The 25,064-nt window shown below is 37.0% G+C and overlaps 1 protein-coding gene across 1 annotated transcript in view; it reads left to right on the top strand.

The window, feature by feature from the left end:
* iqgap2 (IQ motif containing GTPase activating protein 2) overlaps nt 1-7,318 on the top strand; it is a 234,051-nt gene extending 226,733 nt beyond the window's left edge. Inside the window, exons 36-38 of the mRNA XM_028805697.2 lie at nt 362-505; nt 4,918-5,026; nt 6,646-7,318. Of these exons, the coding sequence (XP_028661530.2) occupies nt 362-505; nt 4,918-5,026; nt 6,646-6,759 (367 nt within the window). The 3' untranslated portion in view covers nt 6,760-7,318. The remainder of the gene's footprint in view (nt 1-361; nt 506-4,917; nt 5,027-6,645) is intronic.
* Nucleotides 7,319-25,064: the final 17,746 nt, after the last annotated feature.

A 25,064-nucleotide genomic window follows, 5' to 3' on the forward strand; every position in this document is an offset into this window, starting at 1 on the left:
TAATTAAATGCAAATTTATAGACAGATTATATATAAATACCTGTATATGTATATCTGAAATCCTGTACTTTAGGGAGCCTGCTTACTACTTCATTTAATTATAATCATTTAATGTCGGAAGCAATAGAGAAATAGTAACAGTGAAGGAGTTTGAAAACAGTGGTTCAATATTAGGGAACACAGCATTATTAGGGTACATTTGTGAATAACAGGTATGTGGTTAGATATCATTTTTAGAAATTGTTGCAAATAGCATCCTATTAATGCTGTACATCATTAAGGATAATAAAAGAAAGTGTTAAAAAATTGAAATTGCTAATCAAGGTAAGATCAAGTAATGAATGTTTTATTTATTGGTTAGAAATTCCAGGAGGTCAATAAGGGTTGATGGAAAAGGGGAAGACAAGGGAAATAAAAAAACTAAGCAGACATCGTTGAAGTACACAGGTGCAAGACTTCATGAAAAAGGAGTTATTTTGGAAATTGAAGGTCTACAAGCCAGCCAGTAAGTATTAGTATAAATAGAGCAAATTTATTATTCATTTGTTTAAAAAAATGTGTCTTTATCTGTTTTAACAATGTTCTGTTAAAACTTTCATAACAAACAGTACATGCTTAAAAAGGAGTGGTGTCTATCAGTATTAAAAATCAGATAATTTCATAAAAGGCTTGTTTTATATTAGATAAAATACTTTGATACTGTATTTAGTACAAAGAAATTCCGTCAGACAACCTGGTGTTACAGGTTAAGTGTATATTTATTGTGTCAATGAAGTTTTCATGTTTAAATTAAATATAAATCCTATTTTTATTTTTGATATTTTTTACTTGTCAGTAGTGATGAACAAATTGAGTTTGCTTCACCATGAGTTTGTCAAAATCACAGAAATGTTTGGGAACTTCATCAAACTCTGCAAAATGCACTGAAGTCAATGAAAAATGAGGAACTGAACAAATACTGAATGAATTATAATGGCGCAATGCCACTGAGAGCTAAGGAAGCATCTTCCAACTATGCTTGACTAACTGTGGCCAAAAATACATGTACTGTAAGGCAGCAGTGCTAAACACTGTGCCACCTCGCCTCAAACAACAATCTTACAATGATCTTACAACTTTGTGCTGTCACACTGTCCTCACAAAGTTTCATGGGTATTGGGAAACAATGTTAATCTAAGCCAGCTAGACAGTGAATTTCCTGAAAAATACGTGGGGAACGGAGTTACTGGTAAACTGTCATTTCAATGTAAAAAGTGGTTTTGCAAATTTTGATGATCAATGCTGCTGCTTAGCTGTTTTTTGTGGGTAGTTCTCCCAGAATTGAGTAGATAACAGTTTATTCTTGAAGCCTAAGGTGGTAGTACTTAATACTGGGATATATTCACTTCCTTCTGCATACTCTTACATTTCTTTTCATAGCATCACTCTGAACATTTAATAGGGTTGTGTTTGCCCATTTTGTTTTTTTTATTTTTTTAAATCATTTATGCTTCATGTTGCTGCTTAAACATAAGTGAGACTTTCATGCGATGGGTATAGTAATGGGATAAACAGTATGCTTTTGGATGAAACCTAATATGTGTTTGGTATGTGTTTATTACACAAGACACATAGCATATACTGTATATTAAAATTCTGTGATTCTAAGTTTATCCAATTCATTGGCAACTTTGTCTGTAAATTTACCCAATGCTAAACTTTGTACCTTGTTTATTAGCATTTTCATTTTCTCAGTAATTTGTTGGTGTAATGTTATTTCATTAAGTAATTTGTGCATTTTATTTCTCAAAGTTTAATTAACTTTTCAGAATATGTTACCCTGGTCTGTTTACTTTAGTATGTTTCCATTTTGATTCTCACCAGACAGATTAAGAGCAAATGAAATATTTAAAAAGTTAATTAAAAGCACACAGCATCGCTTATTACACCACTATTTCTAAAATGTACTGTACTTCTGTATTAAAGGTTTGCACACAATCCATGGGAACAAAATATAGTTGTTATAAAAAGAATGGTCAGGATGCATATCTTAGATCATCAATGCAGTGTAATTATCTCTCCAGCATACAGAAAGATTAAATTGAGACACCCAATTTAAACAATATCATTTTTCTGTTTTTAAGATATTTTTAATAGTATCTACATTGTTACATACTGTATAAAGCAGCACAATTTATGCAATCTCAAATCTAATTAAAATAATTTTGTAAGAAATGTATTCTTAGTTTGAACTCTTTGGATAAAAGAGCACTTTTATCTACTACTTACTATATGTGTTATCCCATGTTTAGGCATTTTCAACGGCTTGAAGTAGCTCAAAAACAAATGGTATAGATGACAAGATATTTTAAGTAACATACCATTTATCCACCATTCAACAAAACATTGCACATGCTCTGTTGTAATGTTTTCTTCAGTGATCACAATTTACATCAGCAAAACAGGGTGAACTGTTATGAGGTTCTGAAGTTTTATGCATTCCAAGACTGGGATAGTCACAACAAATTTCTTTAGTCATATATAATGAGTATATTAAGAAAAATGTTTCATGAATTTAGCTCGTACTGATTTGGGTTTTTCCAAAATGCCTTGTTTGGCTTATTATCCACTATCATGTGGTGTAGGTTTGGTAGATTTCCTCCCTTTTTAATGAGCTTTCGTATCTACTAATGTGATAAAACATATGTTCGCAGAAAATAAGAGGATATTCTCTCTAGATCATATCAGAGACATTTGGAAGCTGTTTGAATTTTGTTTCATAAATGGAAAGCTTAAAAGGAAGGTTTTTGTCCTTAATAGAATTTGCATAAGTCTTGGTATATAAACCTTTCACTATATGTAATGGGTGGCACGATGGCATAGTGGTAGTGCTACTCCCTTACAGTAAGGAGGCAAGGGTTCGCTCCCCAGGTTCTCCCCATGTTTGTGTGGATTTCCTCCACTGTGTAAAGATATGCAGATTAGGTAAATTGGCCCGTGTGTGTGTGTTTGGCCGCCTTGCAATGAAATGGAACCCTGTGCAGGGTTTGTTCCTGCCTTGTACCTCATGCTAGCTGGGACAGGCTCCAGCAAACCCACAACACTTGTCTAGATTGAACAGGTTAGAAAATGACATGATAATGAGTAATTTAAGAGCACTTCAGTCGTTCTAATTAATAGTGTTAAGTTTTTCAAATTGATGCCCTCATATTTGCACGTAAAAGCTAGTTTATAATTTGCATAGAGGCAAGTCCTGTATTCTTTGTGTGTGTAAAACGATGTAATCAAAACAGAAAAGTATATATTTGTCACACTGGGTTTGCATTTGGTGCCCAATGAGAGACACATGTATAGAAGAAATTTATTTGGATTGGCCAGGCACATTATACACCACCGCTAATCCATAATTTTGATTGCAACTACACTTCTCTGTGCTGCCTAATGCTAAGATTTATATAATATTACTGCCAGTCTTGTTTAATAAATGTACAGTATATTTGTGGCACTTCTGACCCTATTTTAGACGAATGAAACAATTGAGTGAACTGCATACCATATTGTAACCTTTTTGAAAAGGTGCGTTTTCAGAAAGCATTTCTCAGACTTTTCAAAAATCTGCAGTGTATATGTGCATCCTTCAGGCTACAGTACTAACACTATAAGCATTTAATGTTCTGGAGGCATTTTGTTCAACAAATCCTTAATTAGCCAAAGTTTATGTAAACCTCATCTAACCTGTAATGAACCTTCAGAAACCAGGAAAGAGAGTCTAGAAAGAGGGGAGAGTATGAGGAACAGTATATGGTATTTTGTCCATCAGTTAATTAACGTGAATGTTTTTATTGGTACTGAGCACCAAATAGTATTCAAAATGTTTGGCTTTTTCATATCTGTGCCACAATTAAAGGGGTGTGATAAAGATTATGATTTGATTTATTGTGATAATTAAAACAGTTTTGGCTTATTCTAGTGCTGTGTACATTATAATGAGACATGCATGCAGCACCCAGAATTTTTAATCTTCATTTAAATATATTCTTCTGAATACATGTTATTAATTTGGAACATTAGATTCTCAGTCATTGATTTAATGATTTCTCTAATGTACACTGCACAATTATTTACTCGTACATCAATTTAAAAAAGTTTATATATAGTTGGTAATACAATTCTAACATATGAAACAGTGCTTACCCTTAATTCAGTGATGAATGGTTCTTATTATGATTTTTTCCCCCTACCATAATAACGTTGTTAATTTTACATTTGATAATTTGAAATTTACATTTGACAGGACCAACACAAATCAAAATATTATTAAGAGCAGTATTTTTCTGGGTCAGCAGTCTTCAGTAATATTTGAATTAAATTCAGCAGGAAAATTATTTTTTAAAATGTATAAGGAAAAAGAAAAAGTGTTTCCTTTCAGCATCCACAAGCGTTGTCTTATTATTTTGCCTGAGTAATCATTCCTGCTGCTGTGAACTAATTTACCATTGAACCGAATTTGTCTTGTTACTTCATTTTTCATTTAAATGTCCTGCTCCTTTGACAGTAAGAGTCCAGTGTTAGATTTGTGGGTGTTATTAGTTAGTTTGGGACCCTTTGATGTCAAAATATGTCTACAGCATGAATTTACTATAGTTAAGTTAGTTTCCAGCAAACACCTGTATGAACACATACATATGGAAGCTTACTTTGATAAATTTCATTGGTAATAGCTTATTTTTTATAGCTATTTTTGGTGTTTTTCTATTTAATGTGAATAATTATGCTAGGTTTAAACTCAAATTAATGTAAGCCTACAGAAGTGTCACCTTAAAGCAATGGCAGGTAAAAATGGATTTCTGTAGACGCCAATTAATTATGTTAATCCTCCTCTGTTAATCATTTATTTACAAGGCAAGGCTAAATTTTATATTTAATGTCAATTTACAGATTTAAGAATGTAATGTTTGAAATTTCACCAAGCCAGGAAGTTGGAAATTATGAAGTGAAAGCAAAATTCATGGGAGTTGAGATGGAGAAAGTTCAGGTGCACTTCCAGGTATTGTATAATTCTTAAATGTCAAGTGAATATTTAAGTAGGTTACTACATTGCAAAACAGTAAAAGTGAATAATATTTTCTGCCATACCAGTTCATTAGCTAACTTAGAGTATCAATTTTATCTCTAAATTTGAGTTTTGTAATATTATTGTCTGCATCAACAAGTCAGACTTTTGTGTTTCTTAGTGTGCAAACACTAACATCTTATATCTATAAGTGTCATAGTTGATCCGCACTCAAAAATTACAAGTACATGTGACATGTCTTTGAGTTGTGGCAATGTACTTCTTTGAAGACCAAAATGCTGCCATCTCTCTCTCTATCTCTCTCTTTAAAAAAATCCAATGTCTATCCGCTTTTCATACAGATTTAGATCGGATTTTTTCCTATAATTTGCTTGAACATTCCAGTTGATTTTGCAACCTCTATCATCGTGCTAAGTCTCATAGTTCGCTTGCGGTACCGATTTATTTGAGCAAATCCGAGAGAGACACAGCGCGCTGGGGGGGAGGGGCCTCCTCACTCACGTGCTAGCCTCAGGGAGTATCTTACATCCTCTTAGCTAGCAAACGAGAGAACTACTTAACGGATTTAGATCAGATTTTTTTCTAGAATTTGCTTGAATATCTCGGTTGATTTTGTTACTTCTCTAATCACACTAAGAATCATAGTTCGCTTGCAGGAGCGATATATTCTCACTAATCCGAGATAGAGGCTGTGGACCGAGGGGAGGGGGAAGCGTGACATCAGGAGTGGTAAGTCAGTCTACCTCTGCGTTTTGGAGTGTATCTTGCCTCCACTTAGCTAGCGATACCTATTTGTTTATTGATTTTTAAAGTTTGTTCTATTTCACTACTACGCAAGCAGAGCAGCAGGGGACGGCTAGTTACAGATAAATAGTACTTTGTTTGTCCCATGGGGAAAAGTGGTTTTTACAGAAGCTCATGAATTGTAATAAACAACAACAACAGCTCCCCTCAAATATACACAAAAATGACAAAATAATAACAGTACGGTCTCCGTGAAGCATTATAAAGGTGTATTGCCATAGGTATGAAGGGGACTCAGAAGCATTTCTTAACACACTTCTGAATAGTTTATTGGCTTTAATTTCTCAGTAGTAGTGTGTGATAGAGAGGATGTGCAGTATTATTCATGACTGCTATCAGTTTTGTCTTCATTATCCCCCTTGTTACTACCTCCAGCAGGTTGAGTGTGTTGCATAAGTGAGCCTGCCCTCTTAATTCACTTGTTAATCCAGTGGGCCTTTATTGAAGTAATGTTACCAAATTTGCACACTACAAAAAATCAGCCACCTTGTACATTACAGTACAGCACCTTAGCCAGTAAGCTACGCTGCCTGAATTTACTTTCAGCTTCATTCTTGAACAGTTAGAGTATTTTGTTCTGACCTCTTTAAAATAAATTAAAAGCAATTAAAATTGTTCTGCTCTTGTGTCATATAATTAATTTATTGCTAAAAGTATTGTTCATCTGCCATGAGCTGGTGTAATCATTAATATATTATTAGTGAGTTTTAATAAGTTTTTCGATATGCAGCATTTTTGTTTTTCTTATTGTTATGCTTCTCCTTATCCCCTATTTTTATTAATTTCAGGACCTTCTTCAGCTCCAATATGAGGGAGTAGCTGTGATGAAGATGTTTGACAAAGCCAAAGTGAATGTCAACTTGTTAATTTTTCTTATTAACAAAAAATTCCATGGGAAATAATTTAAAAGACTTGTAGAAGGAAACTAAATGTTCAAAGTTTACATTTGAAAAAATACTTGTATGATTTTTAATTTTTTTATATTTCAGTTTAATTTAGCAATGTATAAATACTGATTAGAAGATGAAAAATTATAAACATAAGTGCCTTTGAATCTTCTATATTGTCTAAGAAAAAATATTTATATGAACTGTTTACTATTAATTAAAATAATTGTTATATAAAAGTTGATTTATTTGTGAAAAAGAACAGCATAAATTCTTTTCAAACCCTAGTAAAGTCATGAGAAACTTTTTTAAGTAATTATTAGCCTATAATAAAAAAAATCGGCATTATCCTTCATTATTGTTGCTTTTGGGTGTTTTTGTACACGGGCTGATTTGTAAAAAAAAAATATTTGAAAACAATTCAGTTTTTGTAGAGAAATTGTCATTTTCCTTTATTTTGTAAAAAGATTTAGTCAACCATTTCTTACTTTAAAATTTATTTCTGCTTGTTTGTCAATGTAAGAATAATTTTGTTCTGTTGTAAATTTTGAAATATATCTGTTGTTCTATTTAATGTCTACTTGGGCCTTTGTACCTTGCAACATTAGAAACCATTAGGATATTTTAATCCATTGATTTGTGCCTTTGCCCAGCTTACACATGCTTGATCTATATAGTTTTTTTGTAAAGTTGTGAAAAAAAAGCAACGAAGAAAGCTAAGACCATTGTTTGTCTTCATCACAGATTTTTTTGTATATAGGTACTTATTAAATTAATGTGGTTGCTTTATCTTATAGATTATTAACTAAAATGGTTTTTGCTAAGGAATGAGGGATGGGGAAAAAAGATCTCTCCTCCTCAGCTTATGCTGAGCCTTATTGGGACAGCTCTAACCCATCTTTCTTTTTGTTGCAACTTACAGACAAACTTTAGGTATCTACAGGGACGGGCAATGTCAGTCCTGGAGGGCTGCAGGTTTTTGTTCCAACCCAGTTGCTTAATTAGAAACCAATCCTTGCCAATTTCAGACCTTATTTCATTTTACAGCTTGTTAATTTGCAATGTTAGTTTCCTATATTGTAGATTTTTTTCCTTTCTAATGATATCTCCCAAACGATTTGAAGCCTAAAGTGGATAATTTTCATTCTCTCATATTCTTCTCTTAAGTGTTTTATTAAACCAAATGGTGCATGATGAATCCACACAGGTGTAAATGGAAACAAGTTAGATGGAGAACTCCTGGCTCCTTTGTCATTGGCTCCTTACTTGCAATAAAATGCAATTTAAGAACACTGAATGGCAGGTATTTAAGACTGAACTAACCAATAAGGTTGGACAACCGTAACAAGCAAGACCACTAAAATGAAGCAGAAAAATGTCACTTGAGCAACAAGTGCAATGAATGATTTCTCATGAAACAATTGGGTTAGAACAAAAATCTGAAGCCACCGCAGTCCTCCAGTCCCAGATTTAAAAGGTCTGAGTCTTAAATAGTCACTAATTAAGAAAATCGTTAGAATGAAAACCAGTGTGCACTGTGGCTCTCCAGTATCAGAGTTGGCCACCCCTCGTATATGATCTGTGCTTGGCTGATATCTCAAGAAGATGCCAGTGGTCTTTGAAGACAGTGCCAAAAATGCACATTAGCAAATAAGCATTTGTCAAATAAAAATGTGTTGAGTTGTAAGTCTTATTATGAAAAAGGTTAACATAAGGAGATCTTAATTTACTGAATATTGAGAGTACCGTTCCACAAACATGCACAAAAAATTTTGGTCTTTTCACTACTGAAATGAAAATCTAGCAGCAGTTCTTCCCCACAACTTCACAACACCTTGCACCAACATGTATGAAAATAGTATAGGCTGAATTAAAAAAAATGCTTTTAAAGATAGACCTGTGCCAGCCCTGTGGTGTCTATGGTTGTCAGGTAAACTATAGCATGTTGTATTCATATAAATTAATGAGTTTAAAAAAAAAAAAAAATAGATGGGTTATGTAAAGACATGTTATGTAATTTTAAAAAGTCTTTATAATCTCAATCTGTAAATTTAGAATAGGGGTGGACAACATTGGTCTTAATAAGGTCAAATATTGCTGATGAAGCACTTATTGCTCGAGGGACATTTTGATGTGTTCATTGTAGTGGTCTTCCTTAGTAAGGATCCCCACCCTTAATGTCTTATTTCAGGCTTAAATGGCTGCATTTGCTGTTTTTAATGGCTCCTTATTAGCAATAAGATGCAAATTACATAGGAGTCAGCAGTTCTCCATCTAACTTGTTTCCATTTACACCTGTGTGGCTTCAACGTGCACTATTTGGTTCAATAAAACACTTAAGAGAAAAATGTGACAGACTGAAAATGATCTATTTATGCTTCAAATCATTTGGGTGATATCCTTGGAAAGGGAAAAATCTACAATGTAAGAACATTACTTTTCAGATTAACAAGCTGTACAATTTTTAATAAGGTCTGAGATTGGCAAGGACTGGTTTCTAATTAAGCAGTTGGGCTGGAACGAAAACCTGCAGCTACTGTGGCCCTCCAGGACTGACATTGTCCACCCTTTTAGAACTTTGATACTTGGAGATTTGCAGAATAGTTCTAATCAAGCAGTGGAATTTAGTACTAGTGAAATTTTAGCTGAACTTCTTGTAAGGATTCCTGTAGAATAGCACTGGGTTGTTTCAGACACTCTTGATTCTATAAAGAAAAGGTCAAAATGCACATTTACAATTTAGTGCATCTGTGGTGATTCTTGTGTCTCGCCAGGCATGCTTTGTGTTTTACTAGTAGAGTACATCATAATGGTGTGTCATGTTAGCCAACATATGTGTAAAGTCTAACCATTCAGGGAAAGTTTTGCCCACATAAGGGAGACCTACATGAATTCCCACTCCTTTAACATGAAGCATTATGTGCATGTGATGACTCGCATTGTCTCTGGGTATACTGGTGTGCTCATATAGCATGGCTTCCAGCAGAATGGCAAAACTTGGATTGTGCTGATTACTCTAAAATGTTTTAAGTCATTCTGGTACCTGAAGCATAACCCTATGTATAAAAAAAATAAGGAAAGAAAAGCTTACTGCTCAGGAGACATTATTGTTTCGCAGAATGTCTGAATGTGACTTCTGGAATCGATGACATCACAAATGTTTTGGTGTTCTTTGACTTCCCACTGTACTTTATCTTGGTGGTTCTACTGATGTGCTCTCATCTGTTCTCACTTGCACTTACAGTGCATCCGGAAAGTATTCACAGCGCATCACTTTTTCCACATTTTATGTTAGCCTTATTCCAAAATGGATTAAATTCATTTTTTTCCTCAGAATTCTACACACAACACCCCATAATGACGTGAAAAAAGTTTACTTGAGATTTTTGCAAATTTATTAAAAATAAAAAAATCAAGAAAGCACATGTACATAAGTATTCATAGCCTTTGCCATGAAGCTCAAAATTGAGCTCAGGTGCATCCTGTTTCCCCTGATCATCCTTGAGATGTTTCTGCAGCATAATTGGAGTCCACCTGTGGTAAATTCAGTTGATTGGACATGATTTGGAAAGGCACACACCTGTCTATATAAGGTCCCACAGTTGACAGTTCATGTCGGAGCACAAACCAAGCATGAAGTCAAAGGAATTGTCTGTAGACCTCCGAGACAGGATTGTCTCGAGGCACAAATCTGGGGAAGGTTACAGAAAAATTTCTGCTTCTTTGAAGGTCCCAATGAGCACAGTGGCCCCCATCATCCGTAACTGGAAGAAGTTCGAAACCACCAGGACTCTTCCTAGAGCTGGCCGGCCATCTAAACTGAGCGATCAGGGGAGAAGGGCCTTAGGGAGGTGACCAAGAACCTGATGGTCACTCTGTCAGAGCTCCAGAGGTCCTCTGTGGAGAAAGGAGAACCTTCCAGAAGGACAACCATCTCCGCAGCAATCCACCAATCAGGCCTGTATGGTAGAGTGGCCAGACGGAAGCCACTCCTTAGTTAAAGGCACATGGCACTCTCAGACCATGAGAAAGAAAATACTCTGGTCTGATGAGACAAAGATTGAACTCTTTGGTGTGAATGCCAGGAGTCACATTTGGAGAAAACCAGGCACCGCTCATCACCAGGTCAATACCATCCCTACAGTGAAGCATGGTGGTGGCAGCATCATGCTGTGGGGATGTTTTTCAGCGGCAGGGACTGGGAGACTAGTCAGGATAAAGGGAAAGATGACTGCAGCAATGTACAGAAACATCCTGGATGAAAACCTGCTCCAGAGCGCTCTTGACCTCAGACTGGGGCGACGGTTCATCTTTCAGCAGGACAACGACCCTAAGCACACAGCCAAGATATCAAAGGAGTGGCTTCAGGACAACTCTGTGAATGTCCTTGAGTGGCCCAGCCAGAGCCCAGACTTGAATCCAATTGAACATCTCTGGAGAGATCTTAATGGCTGTGCACCGACGCTTCCCATCCAACCTGATGGAGCTTGAGAGGTGCTGCAAAGAGGAATGGGCGAAACTGGCCAAGGATAGGTGTGCCAAGCTTGTGGCATCATATTCAAAAAGACTTGAGGCTGTAATTGCTGCCAAAGGTGCATCGACAAAGTATTTTGTACATAGGATTTCTCAGTTTTTTTATTTTTAATAAATTTGCAAAAACCTCAAGTCAACTTTTTTCACATTGTCATTATGGGGTGTTGTGTGTAGAATTCTGAGGAAAAAAATGAATTTAATCCATTTTGGAATAAGGCTGTAACATAACAAAATGTGGAAAAAGTGATACGCTGTGAATACTTTCCAGTAGTGCTGGGCGGTATACCGGTTCATACCGAAAACCGTTTTTTATTTTTTTTATGATATGGATTTTTCTTATACCGCAACACCGGTTTAAATTGTCTAAACGACGTTCGGAACGTGGCGCAGCAGGGAACTGTTCAAGTGGGGACCTTTTTCACTGCTACACCGCTAAACACATTTGTTGCACTAGGGCTCTTTTTCACTGCTACACCACCAAATAGTGGGCGGTAGCATAGGTATATGGAGGACTATTTCGGACAAAATTAAATAAATCCGCAAATAGATTAAAGTTCTGTGAAATGTGAAAAATGGACAGAGAGCATTCCAAAACTGAAGCCGACGATAAAGTTGAACATGAACAACAGAAGAACTTTTGCAGAAAAAAAGGAGTCCCCTCCGTCTCCTGGAGATACTTTAGTTTTAAAAGGTCAGATGTGTAAATACTGTTTCTATACTACTGGATAATACTGCAAGCCAAGTTGTACTTGCTAGTGTATGTTTTGCTTGAATTCATCCTGCAGTGTGCTGGCGACTCGTTCAGAGATGGGCACAACTCTGAATGGATGGCATAATTAAACATGTATAACGAAGATATTTTTAAAGTTCTGAACACTCCGTCGGCTAAGTTAATAACTAGTTTTAATTTCACAAAGACGTTTATCGTGTGGTGATTGGTAATGTGGAGAAAGAAAAAGGAAAGATAGGAACTGGGGTTTTGGTAGAGAGCAGGAATATCATGAAGTGAATGGATTCTGTGCGGTGATTGCTGCAGGCACCTGCTCTTAGTGCGGAGGAAGTCAGTTTAAGAAGCATAGTGATTAACGACTGGGTCGGGGAACACTTAACACAAAGTATTTGATGTGCTGCATTAACTTTTGACGGGGTTTGAGAAAATCTAGTAAATTAAACATTGATTTTAGGATGAAGTTTAGTTTACAACATTCTACTTTAATTATAAAATAAACTATGAGAATAAAGTGGAAATGTCGACTTTAATGTTGATGCTTATGTCAAGATTAAAGTGGAAATGTCAAGAATAAAGTCAACATGTTGAATTTATTCTCGACATATAGTTTGTTTTTTTCTTCCGTGTCCATATTTTTTTTTCATCACAGTGGCCCTAATGCGCTTCCATAGGGCTATACGACAAACAGCATTATAAATGCAAGCTGCAGTTTTATTATTTATGTATATAGCTTAGCTTGAAGCAAGGTCCATATTAATGCAGTTTGCCTAAATGATGGTACAGTTGGTAAGATGTCATCACCAAGTTGCACTTGATTTTATTTTAATTTTGGTGAATACTGTGTAATGCACCTGGGCTTGAAGCCTTGAAGTAATAGTGCAACTATCAGTAATACTATTATGCATTTTATAATTATTATTTATTAGATTAAATATTATGCAGTTTAATGATGGTAAAATTGTTTAAAAAGTCACTTTAACGTGTCAGTGGACAGAGATTGTTAACATTAACAAAGTGTAGTTGGTTTACAAAAAATATTTACTATTTATTCCTTTTCTAAGACGTGTTCAGTGCAATCCAACTTTTGACAAACACCTCTGGATATTTTACTAAGTCTAAATGCCTCTTTGGATGGTTGAAAATATGTTGTCAAAATCATAGTTTAAGCTTTTGCAAAATTTGTTCAATTAAAAGGTTCTATATTTTAACTGCATCTGTCATGCAATGTGATTCCTTCTCTTTAGTGCCACCCCCTTGAAAACTATCACTTTATGGGGCCATGCAAACCTGGATTAATACTTGTGTGCACATTAAAATGTCTTTTTGTACGATGTACAATTCTCATAACAGTCGAATAGGTTATTCTTAGCCAGTCTACTGCAGTAATTGCAGTGGAAAATGTGGTTAACATCCACTCATGCATGGGGAAAAAAATACCGTCTAATACCGTGAAACCAGCAGAATTTAGAAAAATACCATGATATAGAATTTTGGTCATACCACCCACCTCTACTTTCCAGATGCACTGTACATCACCAACCATAATCAAAACAGCAGTCACTGAACACCCACATCTTTTTAGGATTTGAGCCATGAGAGCTTCAGAGCAGCAGGTTCAGTGACCTTTACTAAGAGGAATTCTTCAAACGCAAAACAGCAAGTTGTTCATATCTACTGTTTTTGTTAAGAAGTGCTCTTGGCATCAGGATATGTTTTTAAAGGTTACCTTTTTTTTCCTTCCTCCTGTACTCATCTTTTACTTCACCGGATTTTTTTTTTCTTTTTTGTGATGTTTGTAAGTTAACATTGGGGCCATTTGAAAGTGTAGAGTATCTGTTTGCTTTTCCTTTGTGAGGCTTATGGTCAGAACGTGTTAGGATAGCACCATGTGCAGTCTGACACTCCTGTCCTCACAAACAAGTAAGCTGCAGCAGCATAATTTGAATTTTTCATTTGGCTATCAAAGAATATCCTGTAGAAAAGGACAAACTTTAATACATCCCCTTTGAAGCAGAGAACATTCCAGGATACTTATGTCTGGAGATTTCATACTTGCCAGCACAGTACATAAACTTTATTTTTGTAAATAAGTCAGGTTATCACATATGCAGTGATGAGGAAAAACATTCTCCCCAGGGATGTGATTACTGGTAGCTAGCAGCTACCATAAATGGTGTAGCAGCAATTGTACTCATACCTTGATAACAAGTCAGACATTTGGTTGATACTTTCTGGTAAATAAAATTTTTATGTTAGACAGCCTCATATTTTATGCCATCTAAATATCCAACTATTAAAGTGACAAAGCTTTCAGACAGATTCCAATATCATATGTTTAAGAGCCAGAATACACTGATAAGGAGATACAGTACAACAGACCAAAGATATGAATGAAAGAAAAGACATAAAAATTTAACACCTTTTAGGTGTGACAAAGCCTTGGGTAGCTGACAATTGTTGTGGCCGTATGAGAAATTTAAAATAAAGCTTAACAGTGACAAATGCCTGTAGGACTTCAATTGCTACTGGAAAGCATAACGTACCTAGCGACAAGCCCACTTTGTTACGCGAGGCCACCATTTGTGCCATTGTTGTGTTTCCAGCCATCTTCAGTCGTGGAGTTCTTGAGGTACATTTCCTTAGATTTTCAAATTAAACTTGACAATTTTCATTAAATTAAATGCACTTATTTGCTAACTGTTGCCTTTAGATGGGAGCTGTAAGGCATCAAAGAATCAGGATTGCTGAAAATGGAATAGATGGTCAAGACTCATCACTTTAATTGTATTTTCTCAGGGCATGTGCATATTTGTAGATAGCACATTACCTTGTCGCCAAAACTAAAAGCTACTAACACGAATTCTACTTTCTGATTATTCTTTATTCTTTCCACAGTGATACCATTTGCCTCTAAATCATCCTTTATTTGGATGTTGCATACATGAAACTCCTCCAAGCCAATCCTTGTATGATGAGAACACATCCTTGTTTTAAAAAAGGTTGTGATAAAAATTACTGCATTTATTTACAAATTACATTCTGTTGTCAAACATTCCAAATTTGTTTTCGAAAACTGGCAGCTTCAAGGTGGATGTACGATAAGGTAAGTTTTAGGGTGTTTGTTTCACATTTTCCTTAACTGTAAGCCTCTGTTGGCAGTGTGTGGGATGAGTCTAGCAAATGAGGACACAACACACAAACATAGCAAGGGGTAGGTGCAAAAGTGCCTTGGTGCTTTTATTAAAACAGTCAAAACAAAACAGTGTTCAAAATAAAATGTAGTGCTCAAAAACTTCAATACATAAATAAGCCAATAAAACAGGTAACAGTCCGTGAGATTACATATCCAAAATAAAACAAGATTAAAAGCATCGGCCATCATGGTCTGACGGATGAGCCCAGCACAACTCCCTCTTTATCTCCCCAGCTCACCCATTGCTTGGTCAGCTGGCGAAGACTCCAGTAGCCATGGTCCTCACCAACCTGACCCCTGTCTTGGCTGCCACAAAGCAGTGTCAGCCAAACCACTCAGAGTCGGTTGTCCTCCAGTCTTCCTTCTCTTACCACTGACGTACTATGAATCCCTGAGGTTGGACTCCGCCACAATCGCTCCCACACTACAACAATAAATCAGTAGAGACAATCCGCTACCAGAGTAGCGATCCTTCACTCCGACGTGGGGACATCCACCGCTCTGACTTTAACACCCTGGCTGGCTGGCTCATTCTGCTTCTCCTCCCAATGCTGTTCTCATGGTTCTTCTTTCTTTTTTTAATGTTCCCATTTCTTGTGCCGGCTCCCCCTTATATGCCTCCATGGGTGCAGCGCCTCAATCGCACATCATAGAAAAGTGATGAAGCAATTGAGACAGACCGCACTGTAATGTGCAGGTGCATCTTGCCCCAATTACCTCGCCAACCTCCTGGAGCTGCACAAGCGCACACACCCACCGAGATCAAGCCGGCCATTCAATTATTTATTTAAAAATGAGCAACTAAAATGTAAAGTCGCTGACCTGCTAACATGTTCATTCATATATGCAGTATTTATTCAAATAATATCAAAAACTCCACAGTAAATGTTTTTTTTCAAAGTCAAAATTATTTTCTATTGGGCTTATCCTTTAATTCTCTTAGCAGCACTTCAAAAGAACAAACGTTCAATATCTGAAATCTGCCAAATCTCTACAAATGATTCCTGCAAACCTGAGGGCATCATTCTTGAGGGGCTGTGCCAGCATTGTGAACATGGCCCAGAATCCAGTACCTGCCATTAGTCCACATGGTCTTCTTTTCAGGAATTCAACAGGCACTACAACCCAAATGCGAAACTAGTGAAACCTTGAGGACCATTGACACTGTAGCAGCATCCTGAGAACTGAGTACATCATGGCATGAAGGTTCATCTAAATCAGGGTGAAGTCACCCTTAAAAGATAAGTTCTGCATTATTTCTTCACAAATGTTTTCTAAATGCATTTGCCACACAAAATTTTTTTCTAAAGTTAAGTGCGTTCTATAAATTTAAAAAAAAAAATCTATATCTTGCCTGCACTGGTTCTTTACGATAGAGGGTATGAGGCATGAAGGAAAAGTGATCAAATATGTCCATTTTTTAAGCCAAGACTGCTGTAGAGTATTAATCCACACCTTTTACATTTCAGATGCTCGTTTGTGACAACAAAAGGCATCTGGAAATACTTACGTGATTGCATATTCCTGATACAAAATTTCTCGTGGTAAGGATACGTTTTGTGTTCAGTTGTGCAAATTCCCACAAAATGAAGAAGTAAATCAAAAGAAAACCAACCATGTAGCACAAAAAGTTTACTGTAATTTGGTCTGACGGGATAAGACCACCCCGTAGTTGAAGGTAGGGGGGATGAAAGGCAGTTGCATAGAAAGACTAAGTGCTGAGCTATCTTTGGTCTACTTTTAAAATGGCTAAATCTTAGTTTGTATATGTCATTTTTGAACAAAAACAATTATTTCACAATGTGTGTGTATTTGCAAGATACGGGTCAATACTCAACAATTGTCTTGGCTTGAAAATGGACATACTTGGTAAGTTTTTAAGCTTTTCCTCCGTGCCCCATAGACTGCATTGTAAAGCACCCGTTTGAGCAAGATATATATTTTTTTTAATTTATAGAAAGTGATTAACTTTAAAGCACAATTTCTCATGACAAATGCATATATAATATGTTTAAGTAATAACTCTGACTTGAAGCATACCACAATTATCCTTCAGAAGGCCATAGTGGCTGCAGGACTTTGTTCCTTCCCAATTTCTTAATGAGTATTAACTTTAGTGGTCTCGTCTTGAGCATGGGAAAGGTGCTATATAAATGAATGAAATGTATTATTGTTATTTTCCCATCCTTAATTGTTTAAAGCTATGGAAAAAGGTGATCCGCAGTGATGAACCCTAACGAGAGCAGCCAAATGAATACAGCTTAATTGTTTGTTTTAGGCGTAAACAGCAGCATTCAGTGTTTTTCATACTCTTTATTAGCAACAAAACGCACATGACAAAGGAACCAGCAGTTCTTCATCCAACTGGTTTCCATTTTCACTTTTGTGACTAAATTCATCCTGAACTGTTCGATTTAATAAAATATTTAGAGGGAAAATTAAGAGATGAAGTGAAGGACTGAGAATTACCCATCTGCTTTACGCTACAAATAATTTGGATGATATCCTTGGAAAGCAAAAAAAATCTATGACATAAGAATGATCAGACATGGCAGAACCCTAAAAACCTAAAAAATTAAATGAGACCATTTATTGGCAAGGGTTGGCTTGTAATCAAGCAATTTGGTGCGAACAAAAAGCTGCACCCACTACAACCCTCTAGGGCCACCATTGCCTACCCCAATCTAAACCATAAAATATATATATATATATTATATATTTTTTTTTATAGTTTTGCAAATCACAACAATGTGACTATAATGTCGACTAGCATGCTGATAGTGTGTTGCCACACCCACAACACACCGAACCACCTGGATTAGGACCTGAGTGCAGCGGGTGATTTTTTTTTTTTTTTCCTTGCCCCTTTTTGCTAGTAGGTTAGCCGTGATGGAATAGTGGTTAGTGCTGATGCCCCATATTCAATGTCTTGGGTTTGATTCGTGTGTCAGGATTTTCCCATGTCTAAGTTTTCCTCCAGGTGCTCCATATGAGGATGGTTTCTGCCTTACTTGATGCCCACTACAACCCTGAATTGGGTTAAGTGGATTTGGAAGTGGAAAGTGAATTACGGCAGCAGTCCTACACTTCATTAGCCATAGTGACTGATGTCTGTTATTGGTGTGAAGGAGAGCCTGAGTGGCCCCATTTCCGCAGGTTTCCTGAAAATTTTCAAAATCACTTTTTCTTGTGCCTCTTGTCCAGTCATGGCCTTAATGGGGCGTACTGCTTGACAGCAATTCCTCTGCTTTGGCCCATTTCCAAGCCTCATTTGTGGCAATTATATCAGGCTAGTCACATTTTATCCTTTCCTCTGTCATGGAGTCCAGTCTTTGTAGTTTCTTATCATAAGTTGAACTTTTTTGGTATCTTTTTGGCTGTGATGTTTGTCATTTTGTCTGTTAATATTTATCCTTCAATCTGTGCTTATGTTTTTCTTGGCATGCTCCTGTTAATGTGTGGTTCAGCACTGCCAATGAGAGAAAACATAGGAGAAGTTCACAGTTGCACAGAAAAAAGTACTTTGAAACTAGTAATGGATAACAATAAATTTTAGTAAGGTATATTGCATTCATCCATCTATCACCTAAAACCACTTATCCAGAGCAGAGTGGTGGGGAAGCTGAAGTCTATCCCAGCAAGCATTAGGGGTAAGACAGGAACAACATCTGGACAAAGTACCAGTAATCACAGGATAAACACACACACATTAGACTCCATTTGGCATTGACAGTTCATGTCTATGGACTGCAGGAGGGAACCGTAGCATCCAAAGGAACCTGATACAGACACCGAAAGAACATGCAAACTCCACACAGGGGGACACCTTGGACGTGAACCCTTGTTGCAAGGTAGCAGCGCTACCACTGTGCCCCCATCCTTCCCTTACTCTATTGCAATGAGCATACATTAGCAAATTAAACGGTAATGTATGGTATTTTATGATTAGTTATAATCCGTTACAAACCAAAGGTCTTTATCCAACAACCAAAATAAAAGTAGTTTTTATATCATTGTATGCTAACAAAATCTTTCTGCTATTCTCCTCTTCCTCCTGAGGCCAGTAATGTGTCTTCTAGCTAAGAAAATGTTTTATCTGCCCATCCATGACATGCATCTGTTTCTTAACACAATCCTGGGGCCCTGCCTGTGTAAACACTTCTCGCCATAACTCATAATAGTGTTCTGAGACCCCCGCACTCCTTGTTCTTGTTTGTAACCATTAACCTTATTGGATGTGCGCACACACTTTGCCTGTGGTGGGTGTTTGTAATGTTTTTTCCTAACTGATTCACCATTCCGGATGTGTGGAGTTGCAGTTTTTATTTAGTCATGTTTATACTAAAAACATGACATTTGTCTTCTTGACTGCATCAAATAACGGACAGAAATGAAATAAACAAATAGAGACAAGGACAGGTTAAAAGTTGCAGAGAAATACTAAATTAGTTACACTTATATTCATAAGTTTACATACCCTGGCAGAATTTGTAAGATGTGTACCACACTTTAAAGAAAAGATGACTGATCAGGCAAAATACATTTAATTTACTTTTAATGGAATCCAAATTAAATTATAAGGCATCACTGAATAGCGTAACCATTAAACAAAACATAGTAATAAAGAAAGTAACTGAGATGGTTCCTGTTCAAAGGTTAGCATACCTTTAATTCTTGATACTGTTTATTGCCCCCTTTAGCATCAATGATAACATGCAGTTTTGTGATAGTTGTGGATGAAGCCCTTGATTTCCTCAGGTGGTAGAGCTGCCCATTCTTTTTGGCAAAAAGCCTCCAGGACCCATACATTCTTGAGTTACCTCGCATAAACTGCACATTTGAGATCTTCCCAAAGAGGCTCAATGAAATTGAGGTCAAGAGACTGTGATGGCCATTCCAGCACCTTCACTTTTTTTTTTCTGCTGTCCCCACCAATGAGTCAACTTGGCCTTGTGTTTTGGGTCACTGCCATGTTGGAAGATCCAAGTGTGTCCCATGTGCTGCATCCTCTCTTCTTTATGGCTGTGGCCATAAAGTTCAATTTTGGTCTCATCACTCCAAAAGACTTTGTTCCAGAAGTTTAGATGTCTAGATGCTGTTTGGTATATTGTAACTGGGTTGTTTTGTGGTGTTGGCACAGTAAAGGCCTTTTTCCTGCAACTCGACCACACAGCCATTTTTTGTTCAAGCACCTCCTTATTGTGCATCTTGAATCAGCAACACCACTTGTTTGCAGGGAAACCTCAGCTGAAGCAGCTCATGGGTTTTTCTTGGCAGCTCAACAAATGATCCTGGCAGTTGTGGCTGAAATCTTATTTGGTCTACAACAGAAACCCTAACTTTCTACTTTTTTATCTTTTTATCAGAGTTTGAACACTACTGACAGGCATTTTCAAATCTCTGGATATCTTTTAATATCCTTTTCCTGATTTGTTCAATTCCTCAACCTTTTCTCACAGGCCCTTTGACATTTCTTTTGCTTTCCCCATGGCTCAGTATCCAGCAGACTCAGTTCAGCTCTGCATGAATTTAAATTGACTATTTATACTCAGACACTGATTACAATCCAAGAAGTTACACATGTGAACACTCTCTCTTAATTACCCTTCATTTGAACCTGTGTGTGTCAACTTGTGTTATTAGCCCCAACATTCAAGGGGATGTAAACTTTTGATGAGGCCTATTTGAGTGATTTCAGTTATCATTATGATTTAAAAAGGACACACAAAATTTTATGATAATAAATTCCTTCATCTGAGCACACTCCCTAATTAAAAGGAAGGCTTTCTGCATGATTACTTACATTTTCCAAACAATGCCCAATATTTCACAAACTCTGCCAGGATATGTAAACCTGTGAGCACAACTGTACATCAATTGTAAAATAATTCTTTGCCAACAACTTCTAGCAGTTTGATTGTACGTTATTACTTAAAATAGTTGATACATATGAAAATCTTGTGGAAGTTTTTATTATATCTAATATTCCTTATTAAAGTAAGACATATGGCACTGGAAATTCTGGAGCAATATGTGGGAGTCTGATTTACTGAAGTTAAGTCCTGCGTGGAATGGGTATCTGTCTGTCATCAGTTAAGATGATTGCCAGTTTTTTCAGCATAGCCCTCTGACACACACTTAACCACATCATCTATGTCCGCTTCAGTATCTTTAACTTCATTCTTAATGATCTGCTGGAGCTTTTTTACATTTTGATTTTGCACATTTTCTCTGCGTTTGTTTCAGTTTTCCTCACAGGACATTTAGGTTAAAATAACCGGCGACTCCAGAACAGGTGTGCATAAGTGGGCACTGTAACAGACTGGCACCTCCGCTCCTACCGGGTTCTGCCCCTCTGAACTTGAAGTGGGTTACATTATTTGACAGTGTAGCATTATGTTATATTTACTTCATTTTGATTTTGAATATTGGATAATTGCATGACGGTGTTCTCCGGAATCAATCAATTTGAACACTGCCATCTAATAGAAATATTAATGTACAATTTAAAATGTGTTTGTCTCAAATGCAGAACATTTTATTCCAGCATGAGGCCTCTCCGCCGCAAGATTGTTTTAATTGTTGGAATGACTTTCTGTCATCATTACAGCACTCAACTAATGTTTGCATCTGTCAGTTGATTTGTTATCTTAGAGTGAAGTGTGCTACAGGTGGGCAGATGATGTCAATCAAGAAGCTTAGATTACAGAGCATGGCACAACGTCAACTTAAATTCCCGACACATGATGTGGTAGCAATCATCAGCACACATAACATGGACTCGATCTTGAAAGTCAAGCAGTAAATGCTGGCACAATGACATCACTGTTAGGATGATAATAATAAATAACAGACAAAACAAAGTATCTTTGCATAAAATGAATCTAAAATGGTAGACATAATACTCTGAATCATAACATCTCCCTCTATCCAAGTGTAAACCAAATACATTTAAAGAAGGCATGTACGCTTTTCATGACCTGGAGCCTGCCTGGCTGCTGTTGTTAACTTTTAAAAGGTATTTGCCCCCAGGACCATGGTGGGTTCAAATGCCAACACAGTAAAACTTTGTGGAGTTTGTGTGTTCTCCCCTTGAGTTCTCTTCAGGGGGCCTGGTTCTCCTTCCAAGGTCCAATGATGTGTGCATTAGCCTAGTTCTGATTTGAAATAGGCACAGTGTGGTTCTGTGCCCAGCAGATGTTCCCATTCCATGGCCCCATTCCATCTCAAGGCTAAATCTGTTGTCTCTTTCATCTCAGACTAACTGGCCTGTTTCTAATGTTTACTTGTCCCTTCCTCGGGACTAAAACTTTGGGGTGTTTACAGTGACATTTGTAATGAAAGCTGTTTCTTTCTTTTAGTCGTGGGAGAGCCTTCTCACTGTTTCTTTCCTTGCTTCCATTTGGCAGAAGCTATCAAGTCTGCGGACTGAACAGTGGCTTCTTTCCACAGGTAGTTGGGCTCCTGAACACCTTGTCACCTCCCATACCTTTCTCTTCTGCATTCCTTTTCTGTTATACATCTCCTATCATCACTGATTTCTGTTTGTCAATATGATGTTGATTTGCACTGATGTTGTTCATTGTTATGCATTCCATTAAGTAAAATTATGCACCCTTCTGTATTTTTATTTTGTCATATTTCTTGACTGAATATTGCCCTGAATACCTGGGAAACAATTTTATACCACTGTATAATGTACCAGGGTAGGTATGTGTGGTGATTGTGTTACAGTGAAGCCCACTTGTCTTGACTAGTTTATTCTGATTAATTGCTTGGTTGGCTTTAAACTTTTAAGATATCTGAGTACGGTTTCATAGTGTTCCCATGATAGTCCATCATTTATGTAAGTTAGAAGTTTCTGTGAGATAACTGCTGTGTTGGGCAGGTGAGACAACTTCTTGCTGGTTTCCCAACGCTATGGAATGCAAGGTGGATAATGCGGTTGGAGTAAATCCTAATTAACTTAAGGCTGTAATGAGCAGTGTGAGTACACCCGGCATTCTGAGGCAGGCGAATGTTTTCTCTTGTTTACTTGGAGACACATCCACTGTTGCTCACTTACAGGTAAAAGACGACCGAGAAGAACAGCTTTGAAATGTGCTCTCATTGTAATCTTTCTCATTGTTTTAGGGTCCTAGGGTGAACCTGTTCTCCTTTTATACTGTTTATGATGTACACCTTAACACAATGTCCCTGCTCTAGCCCTCATATGTCACATTATCTTGTATATCAATTACGTCAGGCAAAAAGATGGAGTACCAGAAAAGTTTTATTATAACTTATGCCATACAAAAGCAAATAGAATGTGGCTTTGCAAACAATACATTCTGATTGTTCTAGATATGTAGTTTCACACATAATTTTCTCTGGTCATATTAATGGTCAGCTCTCTTCAGACCGTCATTTGTTTAGCTCTCCTCGGATCATCATCTGCATAGGCTGCTGAGGGAAAGATGGCCTTCTGAAGATGGAAAAAGTCAGTGAAAGAGGGACAGAGTGACCAAACCTATGCCAGTGTTTTGGCTTTCTATCACACATCATGGACCAATGGAGCGTCATGGTAGAGAATGGCTCAGTAGCTATTCCCAATCCGCCACAAACCAGTTCTACAATGTCTAATGGAACACGCCAACTCCCTCCTTCATACCAATTCTTGTTTCAGCATCGCCCCATTCCATCTGTAGGCTAAACCTGTTGCCCTTTCATCTTGGGCTAATTGGCCTGTTTCTAATGTTTACTTGTCCCTTCCTGGGGGTACAGCTCAGTGATCGTATTCCTAAAACTTTGGGGAGTTTACAGTAACTTGTTTATTGAAAGCTGTTTCTTTCTTTAAGTCGCTTATTCATTAATTCCTGTTTACACTTCACTTAACCAACTTCCAGTACAATGCAACACCAGCATTTGCCACCTACAGAAATTTTCAGACAACTCCTTCATCATGGGCTGCGTTAATAATGGAGACGAGTAAGAGTATAGAGGCTTGGGGAGCACTTCATTTTGCACTTCTGGGGATCTTTTCTGACTGTTGCTATCAAGCAATTCAATGCTTTCTTCCAATGTCCCAAAGTAAATGCTTAAGCTGTTTAAGTTCATTTTGCCATTTCCGCATTATATATAGTTATTATTTAGTTATGGATTGATTGATTGTATTACTTGTCCTGTGTGTCTGTGTATTTCTTGTTTATGTTTCTACTGCTGTATGCATCTAAATTTCCCCTTGGTATTAATAAAGTATATCTAATTTAATTCTTAACTGACAATTTGCAAACAATTATTAAAATATTAAATACTATCCTCTAAGACAGATAGCAGAATACATTTGCAGAACTTGTACCTTCAGCACTTTTCCTCTGTATCCTCATGTGTCTGAACATCTCTTACCCAGCATTCCCCTTCAAGTAAGGCCTGTCATTCTGAGCAGCCTTTGCTCAACTCCTGCCGCTTTTCTACTTCCCTTTTTTGGAAGGCGACTCTCACCGTGCGTCCTATGCCTTTACTCCTCCTCATGTGCCTCGCACTTGCACTTCCACCCTCATTTGCATCACCAAAGCCAAAGTTTTTTTTTTTTTTCAATTTCAGCCTGAGTTCCTCCCATGACAGGTGTTCAAATCCTTGTTTTCATCCTTTTTGTTATTTTTTTAATCATTTACCTATGTTAATGTTTCTTTTATTACATGCATTGTGTACTTTGCCCTGTTTATGTTCCATGTGTTTTGTAGGTGGTTCCCCAAGAGGCAGGGCCACCTGCCAATCTGCGCCAGGGGTCTCCCATAGTTCCTGGCGGTTCATTGTGAATGTGCTCTGCAGTTAGTGAGTTGTTGTGTTTTTTTTGCTCTGCGTCTTGATTTTCTGGGTTTGTGA

This window comes from Erpetoichthys calabaricus, chromosome 7, assembly GCF_900747795.2.
Source record: "Erpetoichthys calabaricus chromosome 7, fErpCal1.3, whole genome shotgun sequence".
Taxonomy (NCBI): domain Eukaryota; kingdom Metazoa; phylum Chordata; class Cladistia; order Polypteriformes; family Polypteridae; genus Erpetoichthys; species Erpetoichthys calabaricus.